Source organism: Podarcis muralis, chromosome 2, assembly GCF_964188315.1.
Source record: "Podarcis muralis chromosome 2, rPodMur119.hap1.1, whole genome shotgun sequence".
Taxonomy (NCBI): Eukaryota; Metazoa; Chordata; class Lepidosauria; order Squamata; family Lacertidae; genus Podarcis; species Podarcis muralis.
Window position 1 is genome coordinate 106544572 of NC_135656.1, and position 21105 is coordinate 106565676.

Sequence of the window (21105 nt, forward strand, 5' to 3'; positions counted from 1 at the left end):
TAATTAATAATAATAATACCCCACCCATCTGGCTGGGTTGCCCCAGCCACCCTGGGCAGCTTCCAACACATATAAACACACTGACAGGGGTGGCATGAGATGGGGGTGAGGATGGCAGTGAGGATGCAACGGTGCAGGACCACTAGCAGAAGCAATCTGGTGCTTCCACTGTGCAACACCTTATTACTTAATAGCATCAAGCTCAGTCATGGGTAGCAAAAGGGATAGTTTTGCAATCACTCTTCAGTTAGAGCTTTAGTTCCTTAAAAAGCAGGTTCTAACAGGGTTTGTGGTCAAACTCATCTTCTGCCCCCCCCTCCAGAACAACGTCTTTAGACAATGACAGGAATCTCCCAACCACAAAGTCTGTTGAAAGCGGACAGTTGGAGGATGGATGGTTGTTAATGGATGGAGGTTGAATCCCGACAAAACAGAAGTACTGTTTGTGGATGGCAGGGGGGACAGTGTGGAGGACTCCCTGGTCCTGAATGGGGTAACTGTGCCCCTGAAGGACCAGGTGTGCAGCCTGGGGGCTATTTTGGACTCACAGCTGTCCATGGAGGCGCTGGTCAATTCTGTGTCCAGGGCGGTTGTCTACCAGCTCCATCTGGTACACCGGCTGAGAACCTACCTGCCTGTGCACTGTCTCATCAGAATGGTACATGCCCTGGTTATCTTCCACGTGGACTACTGCAATGCGCTCTACACGGGGCTACGTTTGAAGGTAACTCAGAAACTACAACTAATTCCAAATGTAGCAGCTACACAGGTGACTGGGAGCAGCTACCTAGACCATATAACACCGGTCTTAAAGGATCTACATTGGCTCCCAGTGTTGTCCAAGCACAATTCTGTGCGGACCTTTAAAGCCCTAAATGGCCTTGGCCCAGTATACCTGAAGGAATGTCTCCACCCGCATCACTCAGCCCAGATACTGAGGTCCAGCTCCGAGGGCCTTCTTGCAGTTCCCTCACTGTGAGAAGTTACAGAGAAACAGACAGAGGGCCTTCCTGGTAGTGGCGCCTGCCCTGTGGAACACTCTCCCATCAGATGTCAAGGTGATAAAGAACTAAACAACTTTGAGAAGACATTTGAAGGCAGCCGTGTATGGAGAATTTTTAAATGTTTGATGTTTTGTTATGTAGTTTTATCTGTTGGAAGCCACCCAGATATTATCAATCACCACCACCACAGTTTGGCTATTTTAGCAAACATCAGGTGTGAGCTAAATAGGTAGTGCTAAATATGTCATGTCATTTACAAGCAGAATCTTAACTGGGGAGAAACAACTAGTTGAGGAAAAGCAGTCAGGATTCAAGCACTGCCCCTGTCAGAATTTTGAGGCCACTCCAATTTTGTTTTGAAACCTCCTTCCATGCCATTGCTAAATCTTATCTGACAGCACCAATTCATTTTTCCTGCTTTAATATATAACTGGTAGGCAGTTGGCAGCTAACGCACCCAAGGTTCAACCACTTGACCATTGAATGTGTTTCTTCTGCTATATACACTTCACACTTGGCCAGTCTTGGGAGAGGCTTGTAAACAGCTAAGAACATCAGAAGAGCTTGCTGGATCAGGCCAATGCCCCATCTAGCCTAGCCAGTGTGGTGTAGTGGTTAAGAGCGGTAGACTCGTAATCTGGTGAACCGGGTTCGCGTCTCTGCTCCTCCACATGCAGCTGCTGGGTGACCTTGGGCCAATCAAACTTCTTTGAAGTCTCTCAGCCCCACTCACCTCACAGGGTGTTTGCTGTGGGGGAGGAGGGGAAAGGAGAATGTTAGCCGCTTTGAGACTCCTTAGGGTAGTGATAAAGCAGGATATCAAATCCAAACTCTTCTTCTTCTTCTTCCCCCCAGCAGCCGCCCAGGTGCAAGCATAAGAGCACTCTTCCCTCCTGCCATTTCTACAAACTGCTTTCCAAGAGCATTTGTGCCTCCAACCAAAGGGACATGGATTGAGCATGGATGGCAGAATGTGGACAAACAGGAACATGCAGACAAATATACTTATTCTATCCATTTGTGTCTTTTGCATTCCAGTTCTCTCAGCATTGCTATTCTTTTCTGCCCTGCGAAGTTGCTACACAGATGATCCTAGTCCGCTGGAAAAGTGCTTCCAGGATGCTGAGTATGAGAATTATCTAGAGATAGCCAAGAACGGGCTGGGCAATGCATCGCACCCAAGACATGTGCTGATCGTAGGAGCGGGCATTGCAGGCCTCAGCGCAGCCTACACTCTCACAGAAGCTGGACACCAGGTAAGGGGTCCTTTAGTCTTCACAGATGTTGCAACTGGTTCCCCTAGGGACCTGCGTATTGATTTGTTTGCACAAAGTCTGCAGGGAGGTTAAATCACTGTGGCTCTTTGCTGAGTATTCATTTTTTACTTTGTGGGGAGGTTGGCTGTTGCATCAAAGGAAGTGTTATTCCACCCCTCACCTTTTCTTCTCACACAGAGTCCTATCGGGGAGGTGGGGGTTAAGGTTTGGTATTCGAGGGCCCCAAATCAATTTTAATCATGCAACCTGACTTCGCAATCTGAGTTTGGTGGTATGTGATGGAGTCCCACCCAAAAATACCATGAATCTTTTTGGCCACAGCAGATCTCACAAGGGCAGCCATTTAGCATGGCACAGACCTCAACTGGTAGTTGGGGAAATTAGGCCGGAAAACGTGGGGGAGGCATAAGGAGCTGTCGTAGTTGTGTGCTGCCAACCACAGCAGAGCTCAGGAGAAGGAGAAGCCAGCCAACAAGTCGAATCTCAGGGGGGTACTTGCCTGGAGGCAGAGGCTGTATGCAGGCTTCAGTCCAGTCAGTTCACGTAGTCAAATGATCTGGGGGTCAAGAAACCAGAAGGTCCAAGGTCACGAGAAGCAAGAAGCAGCAAGGTCTGGCCAGGAAGGACAAATGTTGTTTCCAGCAACTGACTGAGGCTGGAAACCCTGCTTAAAAAAGCTGGAGCCAGCTGGTTCTCCTCAGGAGCAAGAAGGTTGATCAGCAGCAGGTGGAGTCACTCTGCCTTCTGCTACTTCACGCTGCTGCTAAGCAGGTGAAGCCGACTCCTGGCCCATGACAGGAGCAACAGGTGAAATCAGAATCATAGAATCATAGAGTTGGAAGGGACCCTGTGGGTCTTCAAGTCCAGCCCCCTGCAATGCAAGAATCTCAGCCAAAACATCCATGACAGAGGGCCATCCAATCTCTGCTTAAAAACCTCCAAGGAAGGTGAATCCACAACCACCGGATGGTTGAAACTGAACATCAATCCCTTGTAAATTAGCCCTGAGAAATGGAGAAACCCGTGTGGCCATGTTGATTTATCAGCTGGATGCTGGGTAAGTCTCTCAACTGCCCTCAAGAATTGTGATGTGGACCATGGAAATTGAGGCAGGCTATTGTAGCGTGGGTGGCGCTGTGGGTTAAACCACAGAGCCCAGGACTTGCCAATCAGAAGGTCTGCGGTTTGAATCCCTGTGACGGGTGAGCTCCCATTGCTCAGTCCCTGCTCCTGCCAACCTAGCAGTTCGAAAGCACATCAAAGTGCAAGTAGATAAATAGGTACCGCTCCGGCGGGAAGGTAAATGGCATTTCCATGCGCTGCTCTGGTTCGCCAGAAGCGGCTTAGTCATGCCGGCCACATGACCCAGAAGCTGTACGCCGGCTCCCTCGGCCTATAGAGCGAGATGAGTGTCGCAACCTCAGAGTCAGCCACGACTGGACCCAATGGTCAGGGGACCCTTTACCTTTACCTAGTGTAGCATGAAGCAGTAGCTGGATTGATACAGCAGTTGCTGTCCTGTTTGCCTTCAGGTGACAGTTCTTGAAGCCAGCGACCGCGTGGGGGGACGAGTGGAGACGTATCGAAATGAGCAAGAAGGCTGGTATGCAGATCTGGGGCCCATGCGTTTGCCTCAGGTACACAGGTGAGACGGGAGGTTACCACATGCCTTTCACTTCATCTGCTGAGCATGCATAAATCCCGCCTTGCTCATCCGTGACGGCTCTTTCCACGGACACGTGTCCCGGTGCGCTTGGCTGTGTGGGAGACAAAAGAGCTGTTGGCCTGTTGCCACAAGGAAGGAAGTGTATGCGGAGTTGAAGACAATGTATGACTTCTTGGATGTGGCCCACTAGCTGGAGAAAATCTTGGCTGCGAGGCCTACGGCAGTTTGTTTTATGTGAACGGGACAGAGCTGATGGGAGGAGGAGGAGGAGGAGGCAGGACCTCTTTTGGGAACACTCATTATTCCTCCCTTTCCCAGGGTGGCAAACATAGCTCACCTCCCTTTTGCCCCACGATGCACCTGTGAAGAAGATAAAGTTGAGAGATAGTGACTATTTGTAAGCGCTGGGCAATGGGAAGCTGCCCAGAGTGGCTGGGGCAACCCAGTCAGATGGGTGTGGTATAATAATAATAATAATAATAATAATAATAATAATAATAATATACTACTACTACTACTACTACAACAACTAGGTTGAGGATTCCCAACTGCACGTTATTAAGTACACGCAGCAACAAACGCTGCAGAGGATTTGATTTGAGACTTCTACTTGACGAACTACTTGCTCTGGTCGTTTGGACGGTCTAGATTGGCCACTGCACAGTGTGTATTTTGTATTGATTTGTGTTCTGTGTACTGATTATCCCCTCCTTTCCCCTCCTTTCCCCTCCTTCCCCCCCCCACAGACCAATTGAAGTGTGCTTTTTCTTTTTTATTGCTCTATAGTGACGCTCACTCCCCCCCCGCTGTCTTTCCTACTTAATCTGTATTGTCAAGCCCCCCGCTCCTGCCCCTCCTTCTTATTAATAGATCCTATCAATCTCCCGAATAAGTGTATGGGTAGATAGATAATTAGCTGAGATTGGGACACTCTGGATACTTGTTATTGATTATTTAATAGCTTATTAAGCCCCTAATTGGGGGGAAAAGAAAGGGAAAAAGACCGAAAAAAAAGACAGAGATCTCCCTGAAGGACTGAATGAGATCGAGAGAGATTGAAGACCCCCCTGAAGGATTGGGAGGAATTGGAAAACTTTGATGCAGCCGGAAAAAGACCCCCAACGCAGTCGGAATTTATAACTGGGACAATTACCTTAATTGGAGTTGAACTATTCACCCCACCTGGATAGGACTGTGATATATCACAACCACCCTGACCCCCTATCGTCGCTCTAACTAAAGGAACTTGTGGATTAAGGGATTACTTAATGTGGTTAGAGAAACCTCCCAGAAAGGATTAACGACCGTTAGAGTGAGAATAAACAGATTGTGAGCCCTTAAGGGGAGAGAATCACTTCAAAACCACAGTGGTTTACCAAGATAAAAATGCAGGGGAAGAACGGGAGGAGGGGAGGAGGGACCCCAGGTGAAAGGAAAGTATCTAGACAGGAAGAAATTAAAGATTTGGATTTTTTGTGGCTAAAAATCAAGGAGGAACTTAAACAGAATGAAAATCATATAGAAAATAAGCTAGAGGAACTACAAGAGAGGATAGATAGGAGAATAGAGGATGCAATAGGGGAACTCTCGAATAAAGTTCAAGAGTTAACAGCCAAAACCAAGACATTTGAGGAAACCAACAAAAAAATTCAAAAAGACATGAGAGAACAGAAAAGGGAGACGGAAAAGGTGAAGGAGGGAATGCAAGAACTGAATAAGACACAGGAACAGATATGGGACAGTATTGCAATGACGGAAATGCGACAAAGGCAAATGCATTTAAAATTTAGAGGTATAGAGGAGGAAATGAATGAGAACATCAGGGAGAGAATAATTAAGGAATTAGCTAAGTGGTTAGAGATGAAGGAGGAGGAGGTCGCATACACGATAGACAACGCCTATAGAATTAAAACAAGAACATACCAGAACAGGACTAAGAAACCCCTCGGGGACTGTTTAGTTGTGTTTAACTCAATAGGAATGAGGAATTTGATACTTAAAACGAGTTACCACAAAAAATTAATAATAGGCGTAAGACCAATAATTGTCCTTAAAGAGATCCCAGTTAGACTATTACGCAAGAGGGAGGGATATAGACACATAACAGGGGTTCTGAGAAGGAACAACATTCAATTCAGGTGGGAATTCCCCGAAGGAATTGCCTTCTTTTTTAAGGACAAGAAGTTCAAACTGACCAACCCATTAGAGGTAGAGAAGTTCCTAAGAAGATACGAGAGAGAGCTTGACAAAAAGGAGGATAGAGTAAAAAACAGAAGAGACATAGGAGGCGGGGGAGCTGAAGAGGGGGGAGGAGCGGGGCCGCGGGGGGGGGGAGGGGGAGGGAGGGGAAGGGGTGGAGGAGGAGGAAGGTGAGGTAGAGGAGGAGGAGAACACAGAAGAAGAGGAAGAAGCAAGGAATTGAAAGTTAGAAATAAACTTGATATTTAATTTCAGTAATGTCTTTAACTTTTCTAACGTGGAATGTTAATGGTCTAAACGAAAAATCAAAAAGGAATAAAATAGAGAAAGTTTTGAGAAATAAAAAATGTGACGTGGTTTGCTGCCAAGAGACGCATGTAGCGAAAAAACATAAACATATATTGGTTAATAAAAAATTAGGAACGGAATTTATAAATTCAGAGGTGAATAAAAAGAGAGGGTTGGTAATCTATGTGAAAGAGAAATTGGAACCCAAACTAATTTGCAAAGATGAGGAAGGGAGGATCCTGGGAGTCCAAATCACACACCAAGGGGAAAGATTTAACGTAGTAACAGTTTATGCCCCCAATACAAACAAAACCGAGTTTTTCAGGAAATTGGAAAAAGTGCTATTGGAATTGGAAAATCACAACCTAATTGTATTAGGTGACCTGAATGGAGTTCCGGAACCCGAGATAGATAGAAGTGAAAAAAGAAAGAAAGGGAAACAGGGGAAACTCCCCAAAACCTTTGATGACCTCCAAGAAAATTTAGATCTGATTGACATCTGGAGGTTTAAAAACCCCACAGAAAAACAGTTTACTTTTTTTTCAGGAGCTCATCAAAGCTGGGGGAGAATAGACCAGATTTGGGTCTCCAGAGAGCTTTCGACAAGGTCACTGAAATGTGAAATAGAGCCCAGAACACTCTCGGATCACAATCCAATATATCTGGAAATAAAGTGTAAGCTACCAGGACCTTATAGATGGAGAATGAATGATTACTTGTTGGAACAAGAGGAGACCACCTCTAAGGCAAAGAATATTTTGAAAGAGTATTTTGATCAAAACCTGAACAAAGAAACCAAAATTGATGTGGTCTGGGATGCAAGTAAAGCAGTACTCAGAGGTTTTCTGATACAACAGAATAAATACAGGAAAAACTTAAGAGAGGCAAAGAAAGATGAAATAGTTAAACAATTAAAAGAGATAGAGATAAAATTAACAAAAAACCCGGGAGATGAGAAGACCAAACAATTGGGTAAATTACTACAAACTCAATATTCATCACTGCTAAATCAGGAAATAGAATGGGGAATAAGAATGATGAAACAAAAATACTTTGAGTCTGCGAACAAAACAGGTAAGCTATTAGCATGGCAATTGAGAAAAAGGAAAAAGCAAAGAGTAATTAATAAAATTAAATTGGAAGAGCAAATAATAGAAGACCCTAATGAGATAAAAGATAAATTCCTCCAATACTACGAAACTCTGTATAAAAAGAGGGAAGAGGAAGATATAAACGAGATTGGAAGATATTTAGAAAGGAGTGGAGGAGAAGAAATAACAGAAGAAGAAAAGGCACTTCTAAATGAACCAATAACGGTGGAAGAAGTTAGGGATGCAATTAAGAAAATGAAACCGGGGAAGGCTCCAGGCCCAGATGGCCTGTCTCAAAAATACTACAAAACTTTAGAGGAACATCTGGCCCCGGTACTGTGCAATGTAATTAATAACATCTTACAAGGGGGAGAAATACCTGATTCTTGGAGGGAGGCCTACATCACGGTAATACCGAAAGCAGACTCAGATATACTTGAGATAAAAAATTATAGACCAATATCGCTGCTTAATAATGACTATAAAATTTTTGCGGGAATAATGGCATGTAGATTAAAGAAATATTTGAATAGAGCGATCCATAAAGACCAAGCCGGATTCCTGCCAGGTAGGCAGATAAAAGACAACGTAAGGCATATAATCAATATAATTGAATACCTGGAATTCAGGAACGATATCCCCGCCGCCCTAATCTTCATAGACGCCGAGAAGGCTTTTGATAACGTATCCTGGCACTTCCTTATAGGATGCATGGAGAATGTAGGAATAAGAGGACCATTTCTGGAAGGCATAAGATCGATCTACTCAACTCAAAGAGCGAAATTAATAGTCAACGGTAACCTGACAAACTCATTCATGATCTCCAAAGGCACAAGACAGGGGTGCCCTCTATCACCCCTGTTATTCATTATGGTCTTGGAAGTTATACTAAATAGAATAAGAGGAACGCCGGAAATTAGAGGGATTAAAATAGGTACAAAAGAATATAAAGTAAAAGCTTACGCCGACGACCTAGTAGTCTCAATAGAAGACCCCACAAAAGGGATAAACACAGTCATCGAGGTAATGGAGGCGTTCGGTAGGCTATCCGGGTTCAAATTAAACAAAATCAAAACAAAGATCCTGATAAAAAATTTAGATGAACAACTAAGAAACAAAATAGAACTGGATTCCGGGATAAAAGTATCGAAAAAGGTTAAATATTTGGGTATTTGGATTACCCCAAAAAGTATAAACCTGGTGGAGGATAACTACAATAAGATCTGGAGAGAATGTAAAAGGGATCTAGACAGTTGGAGTAGACTACAACTCTCATGGGAAGGGAGAATGGCCGCCATTAAAATGAATATCTTGCCAAAAATGATATTCCTATTCCAAAATATCCCAGTAATTAGGGGCACAACGATGTTCAAAGATTGGCAGAGGACCTTGTCCAGATTTATCTGGCAAGGCAAAAGGGCCAGAATTAAATATAAGTTACTCACCGACAGAAGAGAGAGAGGAGGCTTCGCAGTACCGAACCTGCAACTATACTATGAGGCTTCATGCCTCTGTTGGATTAAGGAATGGATAGTCTTAGATAACACCGACCTATTGGATTTAGAGGGGTTCGACGCCAGGTTCGGGTGGCATGCGTACTTATGGCAGGAGAAAGGGAGAGTCCATAAAGGTTTTTCCAACCATATCATAAGAGGAGCACTGCTGGAGGTGTGGAACAGATGTAAAAACTTAGTAGAAAAGGACACCCCATGGTGGCTGTCACCTATTGATATTCTAGTAATTAAAAAATTAAATATGGAAGGCAAAAGGTGGACGTATGCTGATCTCCTGAAAAGAACAGACAAAGGTTGGGAAGTCAGACCTTATGAGGAATTAAAGGATAAACTAACGGGGTGGATGCAATACCACCAAATTAACGCCGTTTGGAGGGAACACAAAAAAGTCGGAATGAGTAAGAATAAATCCAAGTTCCAGCTAGAAATAATAGAGGGGAAATCTAAACTGCTAACTAAAATGTATAACCAACTATTAGACTGGGATACAATGGATGAGGAAATCAAAGAAGTAATGGTTAAGTGGGCCATAGACCTAGGACACCCTATAGAATATGAAAGGTGGACAAAACTCTGGAATAAAGATATGAAATTTTCAGCTTGTGTCAGACTTCGGGAAAACATGGAAAAGATGATGTACCGATGGTACATCACACCAACGAAATTAGCTAAAATGTATAAAACCGGGGAGAAGACTTGCTGGAAATGCAAGAGGAAGGAGGGAGACTTCTTCCATATGTGGTGGTCCTGCGAAGAAGTTAAAAGATTTTGGGGGCTGGTCTACGATGAGTTGAAAAAGATCCTAAAGTATAACTTTCCCAAAAAGCCCGAGGCATTCCTCTTAGGAATGGTGGGGGAAGAAATCAAAAAAGACGACCAAACCCTCTTTCAATATGCAACAGTATCCGCAAGGATACTGTTAGCACAGAATTGGAGAACAGCCAACGTTCCAATGATTAGTGAATGGCAAACTAAACTAATTGAATATATGGATACAGCAATAATGACACAGAAGATCAGGCAACAGAAGAATACCAAATTTATTAACGATTGGAATAAATTTCTCTCATACATGGAACGGACCTTGGGAAATGACAAAATCACAGTAGGCATAATATAAAAATCGCGAGGTGAGAACAATAATTAGATAAAGACACTGCTGAACGTAATATTGAGTTACCGCTCGCTCGAGGTGGTGGGAAGTCAACAATGTTATAGATTTGTACAATGTATAGTCAGTAAGGAATCCAATTGTGTTTTTGTATATTCTGTTTTCCTTTAGGTTTTCATGTTTTTCTTTTTTTCTTTTATGGATGATGTATATATGTTTTTAACTGCTGGAATATAATAAAGGTATTTTTAAAATTAAAAAAAAAAAAAAAAAAAAGCTGGAGCCAGCTGGTTCTCCTCAGGAGCAAGAAGGTTGATCAGCAGCAGGTGGAGTCACTCTGCCTTCTGCTACTTCACGCTGCTGCTAAGCAGGTGAAGCCGACTCCTGGCCCATGACAGGAGCAACAGGTGAAATCAGAATCATAGAATCATAGAGTTGGAAGGGACCCTGTGGGTCTTCAAGTCCAGCCCCCTGCAATGCAAGAATCTCAGCCAAAACATCCATGACAGAGGGCCATCCAATCTCTGCTTAAAAACCTCCAAGGAAGGTGAATCCACAACCACCGGATGGTTGAAACTGAACATCAATCCCTTGTAAATTAGCCCTGAGAAATGGAGAAACCCGTGTGGCCATGTTGATTTATCAGCTGGATGCTGGGTAAGTCTCTCAACTGCCCTCAAGAATTGTGATGTGGACCATGGAAATTGAGGCAGGCTATTGTAGCGTGGGTGGCGCTGTGGGTTAAACCACAGAGCCCAGGACTTGCCAATCAGAAGGTCTGCGGTTTGAATCCCTGTGACGGGTGAGCTCCCATTGCTCAGTCCCTGCTCCTGCCAACCTAGCAGTTCGAAAGCACATCAAAGTGCAAGTAGATAAATAGGTACCGCTCCGGCGGGAAGGTAAATGGCATTTCCATGCGCTGCTCTGGTTCGCCAGAAGCGGCTTAGTCATGCCGGCCACATGACCCAGAAGCTGTACGCCGGCTCCCTCGGCCTATAGAGCGAGATGAGTGTCGCAACCTCAGAGTCAGCCACGACTGGACCCAATGGTCAGGGGACCCTTTACCTTTACCTAGTGTAGCATGAAGCAGTAGCTGGATTGATACAGCAGTTGCTGTCCTGTTTGCCTTCAGGTGACAGTTCTTGAAGCCAGCGACCGCGTGGGGGGACGAGTGGAGACGTATCGAAATGAGCAAGAAGGCTGGTATGCAGATCTGGGGCCCATGCGTTTGCCTCAGGTACACAGGTGAGACGGGAGGTTACCACATGCCTTTCACTTCATCTGCTGAGCATGCATAAATCCCGCCTTGCTCATCCGTGACGGCTCTTTCCACGGACACGTGTCCCGGTGCGCTTGGCTGTGTGGGAGACAAAAGAGCTGTTGGCCTGTTGCCACAAGGAAGGAAGTGTATGCGGAGTTGAAGACAATGTATGACTTCTTGGATGTGGCCCACTAGCTGGAGAAAATCTTGGCTGCGAGGCCTACGGCAGTTTGTTTTATGTGAACGGGACAGAGCTGATGGGAGGAGGAGGAGGAGGAGGCAGGACCTCTTTTGGGAACACTCATTATTCCTCCCTTTCCCAGGGTGGCAAACATAGCTCACCTCCCTTTTGCCCCACGATGCACCTGTGAAGAAGATAAAGTTGAGAGATAGTGACTATTTGTAAGCGCTGGGCAATGGGAAGCTGCCCAGAGTGGCTGGGGCAACCCAGTCAGATGGGTGTGGTATAATAATAATAATAATAATAATAATAATAATAATAATAATATACTACTACTACTACTACTACAACAACTAGGTGTTTAGGAAGTGCTCTGCACAGGGCTTACCAAACCTTTTTTTGCTATCTCTCCCCACCCCCAGTCTGTTTATATATTCATTATACAGTGGTACCTCGGGTTACATACGCTTCAGGTTTACATACGCTTCAGGTTACAGACTCCGCTAACCCAGAAATAGTGCTTCAGGTTAAGAACTTTGCTTCAGGATGAGAACAAAAATCATGCTCCGGTGGTGTGGCGGCAGCAGGAGGCCCCATTAGCTAAAGTGGTGCTTCAGGTTAAAAACAGTTTCAGGTTAAGAACAGACCTCTGGAATGAATTAAGTACTTAACCCGAGGTACCACTGTATCCAGTGCTTTAGCCCTAAACATTTTGTGAATCTAAGTTTGGCCTCATTGAGGGGCAGTATTTCAATACAAGTAGGAAAATGAGAGTACCCCTAAACACTTTTTTTAGGAAAAAAAAGCACTGATTATATATATATATGTATATATGGTGGCAGGTAGATGATTAATATTCTGCAGCCTCTGAAATGTGCTCGTGTGCTCCTGTTTTGACTAATTATATGTGCTTTTATCTTGTGAACCGCCCTGAGATGAAGAGTGGTACAGTCATTCCTTGGATTTCGAATGCCTTGGTTCCCAAATGATCGAAACCCAGAAGTGAGTGTTCTAGTTTTCGAACGATTTTCGGAAGCCTACCGTTTGGCATGGCTTCCGGTTGGCTGCAGGGCCTTCCTGCAGCCAATCAGAAGCCGCACTTTGGTTTCCGAACATTTTGGAAGTCAAACAGACATCCGGAATGGATTCCGTTCGACTTCCAAGGTACGGCTGTATATTAACCTAGTAAATAATGATAACATAATAATCATATCTGCGTCTGACCGTGGAAGCACAGCATATCCATCATGGCCAGTAGCAATTGCTAGCCTTGTCCTCCATGAGTTGATCTAACCCTCTTTTAAAGGCATCCAAGTGGGTGGGCAACGCTGCCTCTTGGAAGAGCAAATTCCACTCTTTTGACTCTGCACTGTCCCCTTCTCATGCCCCAGGATTGTCCGCGAATATGTCAGAAAGTTTGGCCTGAGTCTGACGGAATTCGTTCCGGAGGATGAGAATGCCTGGTATTTGATTGACAACATCAGGAGGCGAGTCGGGGAGGTCAAGAGGAACCCCAGCCTCTTGAATTACACTGTGGATCCCTCGGAAGAAGGCAAAACTGCTGGTCAGCTGTATGAGGAATCCTTTCATCGGGTTGGGATACTTTTGGTGCTTCTTTTAATTCAAAAAACCTTCTGTGTCTGTTCCAAATATTAAGACAGTAGAGGTGGAAAGAACCAAAAGCAAGTCTTGCCAACACACCCTCCTAAAATAAATTGTAGATCCTCTATGAGGGAAGGTTACTATATTGGGGGATTTATTTATTTTTACTAAGTGGAGGCATGAGAATATTTAAGATTATGTGATGCTAAATATTATGCATGGTATACAGAAAGTGGGTGGGGTTTTTTCTCCCTTTTTCATAACACTAGAAGTTGGGGACATCCAGTTAAGCTGAAGCTTAGAGGATTTGGGACGGACAAAAGAAAGCACCTCCTCAGGCAGCATATCACATTGTAGTAATCATCACCATCATCATCTATTACTTATACCCTGCCCATCTGGTCGGGCCTCCCCTGCCACTCTGGGCGGCTCCCAACAGAATATTAAAAACATGATAAAACATCAGCTATTAAAAACTTCCCTGAATGGGGCTGCCTTCAGATGTCTTCTAAAAGTCAGATAGTTGTTGATTTCCTTGACATCTGGTGGGAGGGCGTTCCACAGGGTGGGTGCCACTACTGAGAAGGCCCTCTGCCTGGTTCCCTGTAACTTGGCTTCTCGAAGTGAGGGAACCGCCAGAAGGCCCTCGGCGCTGGATCTCAGTGTCTGGGCTGAACAATGGGGGTGGAGATGCTCCTTCAGGTATACTGGGCCGAGGCCATTTGGGGGCTTTAAAGATCAGCACCAACACTTAGAATTGTGCTCGGAAACGTACTGGGAGCCAATGTAGGTAAACTATGAAATGCATTCTGACTTTTTCTTTATGGTCATCCCAGGTTGAAGAAGAGCTGAAGAGGACAAACTGTAGCTACGTGCTAGATAAATATGACACCTTCTCAACCAAGGTAAAAAAGAACGGTTCTCCCCCCACCCCCCACGCACGCCTTTTCTTTTCGTTCTTTGGATGTTACCATGGCCTTTGGCTAGCGCAATAAAACCCAATAAGTTAACAAACCTAGCTAAAGCAATGCCCCAAACTTGTGAAGTGCAAAGTTTCAGTAAAAACTTAATTGGCGCACTTCTGTTATATTATTAGAATATTACACAAGCCTATAGTAGTTACCCAGCTTCCTAGGTATCCCACCTAGATATCCTGGGGAGCGGGGGCACATGAAGAAGGGCCTCAGGTGTCCAGGTTGCAGGGTCCGGGTTGGTTCATATGGGGAGAGGCAGCCCTCGACCCTTTGCAGTCCTGAGCCATTTAAGGCTTTATAGGTCAGAACCAGCACTTTGAACTGGACCCAGAAACTAATGGGCAGTCAGTGCAGTCAGGCCAGGATAAAGTACACTATGCTCTAACCGTCTCGCCCAGGTAACAACCTGGCTGTCAAATTCTGCACCAGCAAAATTTTCCCAACTGTCTTCAGAGGCAGCCCCATGCATAACGTATTGCAGTAATCTAACCTCGAGGTTACCAGAGTATAGACAGCAGAACTTAGTCTATCCCTGTCCTGATTAGGGGAGCAGCGGGGCCACCAGCCAGAAATGATGGAAGGCACTGCATGCTGCTGAGGCCACCTGAGCCTCAAGCAGCGCTGGATTTAGGTTTGATGAGGCCCTAAGCTCTTGAAGGCAATGGGGCCCTTTATATGTCCAGCTGACCTTTGTCAACAACAAATTTGTGATGAATATATACTATGTGGTAATTTATGGACCTAGTAGGTATCTAAAGCCATTTGCACATAACAAAATATGTATTTTATCAAAGTAACTGTTGAACTGAAATACAATTGAGAAGTATATTAATAGTGAAATACAATTAAGAAAAAGTATATTAATAGTGAAATAATTATTAAGCTCTAACTTAAAGTGATTTTTTATTCATAACAAACTTAATAATGCAAGCACATTGGCATTTGGCAATAACAAAAGTTTTATTTTATTTGTTTTTTATCTTGTAGTACATCCAGGTTTCTTCCCCCCTTTAATTTTTTTGGGGCTCCCAAGAGAGTGGGGCCATACGCTATAGCTTGTTTAGCTTATATGTAAATCCAGCACTGGCCTCAAGCAACAGCAAAGGATCCAGAAGAACTCCCAAGCTACATACCCGCTCCTTCCAAAGAAGTATAATCCCATCAAGAGCAGGCCACCTCCCTCCCATCCACCCAGTCCAGGGAATCACCCACTGCTAGTGCCTTAGTCCTATCTGGACTGAGCTTCAGTCTGTTGGCTCTCATCCAGTTCCATGACCGAGGCAAGACAACAGTCCAGCATATCCACTGCCTCACCTACAGATGTAAAGGAGAAGCAGAAGGGTGGATGAGCCCAAACAGAAGGGTGGATGAGCCCTAAGGTAGGCATAGGCAAACTCGCCCCTCCAGATGTTTTGAGACTACAATTCCCATCATCCCTGATCACTGGTCCTGTTAGCTAGGGGTGATGGGAGTTGTAGTCCCAAAACATCTGGAGGGGCGAGTTTGCCTATGCCTGCCCTAAGACTATACAGATATGTTTACTCACCTGGGACTGAGAGCAAGCCTCACCGAACTCAGTGAGATAGACATATAGAGGACTGCACTGTAACTTTTTGCAGGATCCAATTCCTTGTTTTCCAGAATAAGCAAATCCCAAAGCCTGAGAACCTCAGGATGTCTCGTGTACTAGATTCCAAATTCAGTTGTTGCTTGGTGGTGTGTTTGCTTAAGCGTCTTTGTTGAGTGCCGTCCTTAAAGGTGGTTATTCCCCCCCCCCTCCCATAACAGCAATATTTAATCAAAGTAGCAAAGCTGAGTCATGGAGCTGTCGAAATGATTGGGGACTTGCTCAATGAAGATGCTGGCTATTACCAGTCGTTCATTGAAAGTATGAGAGGTGAAATGATCTTCTCTTCTAGAAAGAGGTAAGCGGAAATATGCATTGCAAGGAAATAGGGAGGGTTTATTCTTGCTGAAGTGAATAATCTGCTCTTCTTCAGATGAGATTGCATTTTGGTTCATTTCCAAAACTAGGACTGTAGGAACATCTTGGGACCGCAATACCTTAGGAATGCCTCTCCCCATACGAACTGACCCCGGACCCTGAGCTTGTAATCCGACACCTTTCTCTATGTCCCCCGTCCCCCCAAGAGGTTTGGAGGATGGCAACACAAGAACAGGCCTTTTCTGTGGTGGCTCCCCGTCTGTGGAATGCTCTCCCCAGAGAGGCTTGCCTGGTGCCATTATCATGGGTGTAGCTAAGGGGGGGGCAGCACCCCACCAATAAATAAAAATCTATAAAAATGGATAGCAAGCTGGGGTTCTGCCTCCCCACGTCAACAAAAGCCCTGCCCCACCCCCAACAAAAATCCTGGCTATGCCTGTGGCCATTATTACATATCTTTAGGCACCAAACAAAAACATTCCTCTTTATTCAGGCCTTTAGCCATTAAATAATCGATGATTTGTTAAAGGGGTGGGTGGGTGGACTGTTATTATGATTATTTTATTATGCAGTCCAGTATTATGCTCTGCATTTTATTATTTTGTTCTTAATGTTGTAAATGTTGTTCTTAATGTTGTACACCGCCCCGGGGTCTTTGAATAATGGTTGGTATATACAGTGGTACCTCGGGTTAAGTACTTAATTCGTTCCAGAGGTCCGTTCTTAACCTGAAACTGTTCTTAACCTGAAGCACCACTTTAGCTAGTGGGGCCTCCTGCTGCCGTTGTGCTGCCAGAGCACGATTTCTGTTCTCATCCTGAAGCAAAGTTCTGAACCCGAGGTACTATTTCTGGGTTAACGGAGTCTGTAACCTGAAGCGTATGTATCCCGAGGTACCACTGTAAATTAAATTGATGATAGATAAATAAACAAATAACATATGCTCCCTCTCCCTACAACGAAGTCAACATAAAGATGTAAGAGTCCAGCTGGCTCTTGCGAAAGTTCCATCTAGACCAGAGGCCTAGGGGAAGCCTGCAAGCAGTGGCGTAGCGTGGGGGGTGCAGGGGGGGCCGGCCGCACCGGGCGCAACATCTGGGGTTAGGGCAAATCCACAGGTTAGGGGGCGCAAATCCACGGGTTAGGGGGCGCAAATCCACGGGTTAGGGGGCGCAAATTACTTGCCTTGCCCCGGGTGCTGACAACCCACGCTACGCCACTGCCTGCAAGCCAGACCTAAGCTCAATAGCCCCTCTCCCCACTTGTGATACCCAGCATGCATAGACTCATAGATTGCAGAGTTGGAAGGGACCCTGAGGAACATCTAGTCCAACCCCCTGCAAAGCAGGAACATGCCGCTGTCCCATGCGGGGATCAAACCTGTAACCTTGGCGTTTTCAGCACCACATTCTAACCAAGTGAGCTATCCCCTTGGATAATATATCCACAATAACTAAAAGCCGTTGATTATCTTCCGTGAACTTGTCTAATCCTCTTTCAAAGTCATCTGAGTTGGTGGCCATCTCCACACCTTCTCGGCGCGAATTCCAGAGTGTTAACTATGTTCTGGGTTCAGAAATGCTTCCTTTTGTGTGTGCTGAACTGAGAAGCAACTGAGCAACACACGACAGCAGGCTCTTCCATCTTCTATCCATTCATCTGCATTTGTTTGTGTGGTTTGTTTTGCAGGTTTGATCAAATCACAGGAGGCTTTGATCAGCTGCCAATAGCCATTTACAGAAGCATTTCAGAAAGGGTGCATTTTGGTACTAGGGTGGTCAGGATGGACCAGGCAGGCGAGAGCGTCACCGCGGTTTATCAAACCGCCAACAAAGCACTGTTCAGCGTGACGGCCGATTACGCTGTGGTCACCTCTACCGCCAAGGCCACGAGGCGCATCCATTTTGAGCCGTCCCTGTCGCGTGACAAAAGCCACGCCTTGCGGTCCATCCACTACAGGAGCGTCACCAAAGTCTTCCTCGCTTGCGCCGAGAAGTTCTGGGAAGCTGACGGGATCCGCGGCGGGAAGTCCACAACTGATCGCCCAGCCCGATTCGTCTACTACATCACTCAAAACTTTTCCGGTGGCGTTGGAGTTGTCTTGGCTAGCTACGTCCACAGTGACGACTCCCGTTTCTTTCAGGCCCTCAGCCATGATGACATCATTAGCATCACCCTGGAGGACCTGTCTGCCATCCACCAGCTGCCCAAGGGGTACATCCAGTCTGTGTGCCAGTCATCTGTAATAAAGAGATGGAGCTTGGATAAATATTCCATGGCTGGCTTTGCTGCCTTCACCCCCTACCAGTTTGTCGATTACAGCGAACCTCTCGAGGAGCCAGAAGGCAGGATCCATTTTGCTGGGGAACACACTACCAAACTCCACGGCTGGCTGGACTCCGCAATCATGTCAGGGCTGAGGGCAGCAAGAGAAATCAACTTGGCATCTGGGAAGCGGTTGCCCAGGAACCAGCCAAATAACAAAGAGGAACTTTAAACAGGCACTCTGCAAAAGGATAAAAGATCATTTGAAGGAATACAGTGGTCCCTCGGGTTACATACGCTTCAGGTTACATACGCTTCAGGTTACACACTCTGCTAACCCAGAAATAGTGCTTCAGGTTAAGAACTTTGCTTCCGGATAAGAACAGAAATCGGGCTCCGGCGGCAGCCGGAGGCCCCATTAGCTAAAGTGGTGCATCAGGTTAAGAACAGTTTCAGGTTAAGAATGGACCTCCAGAACGAACTAAGTACTTAACCCGAGGTACCACTGTATCTTGACATACAGGAGTTTTGAATCGGGACAAGTCAAAATATTGCTATGAGTTTGGGGAGAAGGAAGTAGGCTGGATGCGAGATCCTTCTAACCGCTGGATCCAGGAAGTGTTAAAATATAAACCAGGGTAATGGGTCATTAGGAGAACAAGGGGGGCTCTGAGCAAGACAGAAAATGTGTAGAACAACAACAACAACAACAACAACAACAACAACCAAAGCCAGAGTTTTTCAAGTGATGTGACCTAGAAGTAAGCTGGAGAGTCGGAGCAAGGCTTGAAAGCAAGGTTTGATTTCTGTTTGAACCCAAGGCTACGGCTATGAAAGAAACAAGACCCTCTTTGGGTGTTAATGTTGTGAGCCCCTCCGTAGTATAGATCTGCAAATAAACCATAGATTATGAAGACACCACCGTCTCTGCTGTGCCTCATTCCAAAAGGAAACACAAAGCCTCAAACTCCTGTAATCTCTGTGTTCTTGGGGTGGTGTGCAACAAAATCTAACAGCATTTCTGGATGGCAGACAAAAATGCCAAAGAAAATTAAAAATCATGACCCAATGCCAGTAGTACCATGTTGTTGTTATTCCATTCTGTACCCTATATCTTTTCCTTCCTTTCCCGTTTATACTGTGAAGGGGAAACCTGATGGACAGCAAGGTTGGAATTTATAATACGAGCAGAGTGGGGAAATTAACATTTCTCCACATAGAAGCAACTGAAATGGGAGGAATATGGAATTTTGAAAAGATTTGTTCGTTTATTTTGCCAGCACCATTTTCACTCATTTCGTCTTGTGTAGTTACAGTACAATTTTGGAAGTAATTAATCTTTCAATACATTAAAAAATAAAAAAGGCTTTTTTGCAGACCATAAGCAATTAATGTTATTTCTGGGATATCCCCCCCCCCCATTCCATTTTTAAGTTATTTCCTTATTTTTGAAGGAAGATATTTTTGATGTCTTAAAAAAAAAATCTGGAAAAAAGTGAGACAGATTTCCAGCACTGAACTAATATCAAAATCATGTCAAATCACACAGGAAGTTTCTGCATATATTCCCCCCCACCACATTTAATATGGATTATTTCATTAAACGACTTACAATGGAGCATTCCAACGCAAAGCTTTTGAAAGCAAAAGTAATCTGTTTTCAAGCATATTGCACACCTTGCGAAAGGTTTATCCAGTTGAGTTTGAAGGCAAATCCTTTCAAAAGAAGTGTTCCCTGACCGGGAATCGAACCCGGGCCGCGGCGGTGAGAGCGCCGAATCCTAACCACTAGACCACCAGGGAAGTTGTGGCAGGTTTGCCAGAAAGCTAGCTATTATCAGTACTATTTCCTTCTGCAGTTCGTAATACAAGGAATCCTTCAGTTCTGTGCATAGCGTGCCTCCTTCTCAAGCAAATTAATCTGCATGTCAAAAACCGCAAGCATTGCGCGCGCGCACAGCTCTGCCGACGGTTCTCCATTGAAGTTTCCCTTCTACCTAGAGAAATTGCCTTCTGCAGAAAACCTGAGCACTTTTAAAAAAACTCTTCCGAATAAAGATAACGAAGCGTCGGCGCTTCTCGTGCATGTTCTGCAAACATCTAATTTTACGTCTGCACTGCGGGATGCCTCCTTTGTGGACGGATGCGAAGAACCCGGAACTTTATTTCTTTTACATAGGGTCGGGTGGGGAGAGAAAGTTTTTTCCCACCCTCCTTGGGGAAAATGGTGCTCACCAGCCAATTTTCCTAATTTTGATTCCCCGACAGAGCTAAGGCTGCAATTCTTGCACACTTAGGCGGGAGTCAAGTCCTACTGCACCCCGAGGGGCTTAGCAGGTCTTCTAAGCAGACACGTGGGCACGATGATACTGCTAAAACTCAGCGCGATCCCACGATCAGAGGATCTCCAGAGTCTTCAGGTCTTGCCCAGCGCTGCCTGCAGATGCATCTTGCAAGTGGTCCCTTGCTTCTCGCCATCAGCCCCACGAGGAGGAAATGCGCAGGCGCCGTAGGACTTGCCCCAGCGAAGGAGCGAACCCAGGTGGCGCCTCTGGAATGTAAAGGAAACTTCCGATTGGTCCCGCATTCAGCCAATCGCGGAAGAAGCCTCATGGAGAGCATCCCGCGGTCAGGGTGGCGTTCGAAAATCTTGGTGTGTAAGGAGACTGCAGCCCTACTGAGAGGAGTCTGTAACCTGAGGCGTTTGTAACTCGAGGTCCCACTGTG

General features: G+C 45.3%; 1 protein-coding gene and 1 non-coding gene across 2 annotated transcripts; one reads left to right on the plus strand and one right to left on the minus strand.

Moving 5' to 3' along the window:
- Positions 1-1843: 1843 nt before the first annotated feature.
- Positions 1844-19664, plus strand: LOC114590937 (L-amino-acid oxidase-like). The gene is made up of 6 exons (XM_028717558.2): positions 1844-2260; positions 3814-3926; positions 12984-13185; positions 14031-14099; positions 15957-16093; positions 17803-19664. The coding sequence occupies exons 1-6, from the start codon at positions 1964-1966 to the stop codon at positions 18608-18610; spliced, it is 1626 nt and encodes a 541-aa protein (XP_028573391.2). The 5' UTR covers positions 1844-1963; the 3' UTR covers positions 18611-19664.
- A 445-nt stretch (positions 19665-20109) lies between these two features.
- Positions 20110-20181, minus strand: TRNAE-CUC (transfer RNA glutamic acid (anticodon CUC)). Its single transcript has one exon. It is a non-coding gene; the product is annotated as a tRNA-Glu (tRNA).
- Between the last annotated feature and the right edge of the window lie 924 nt (positions 20182-21105).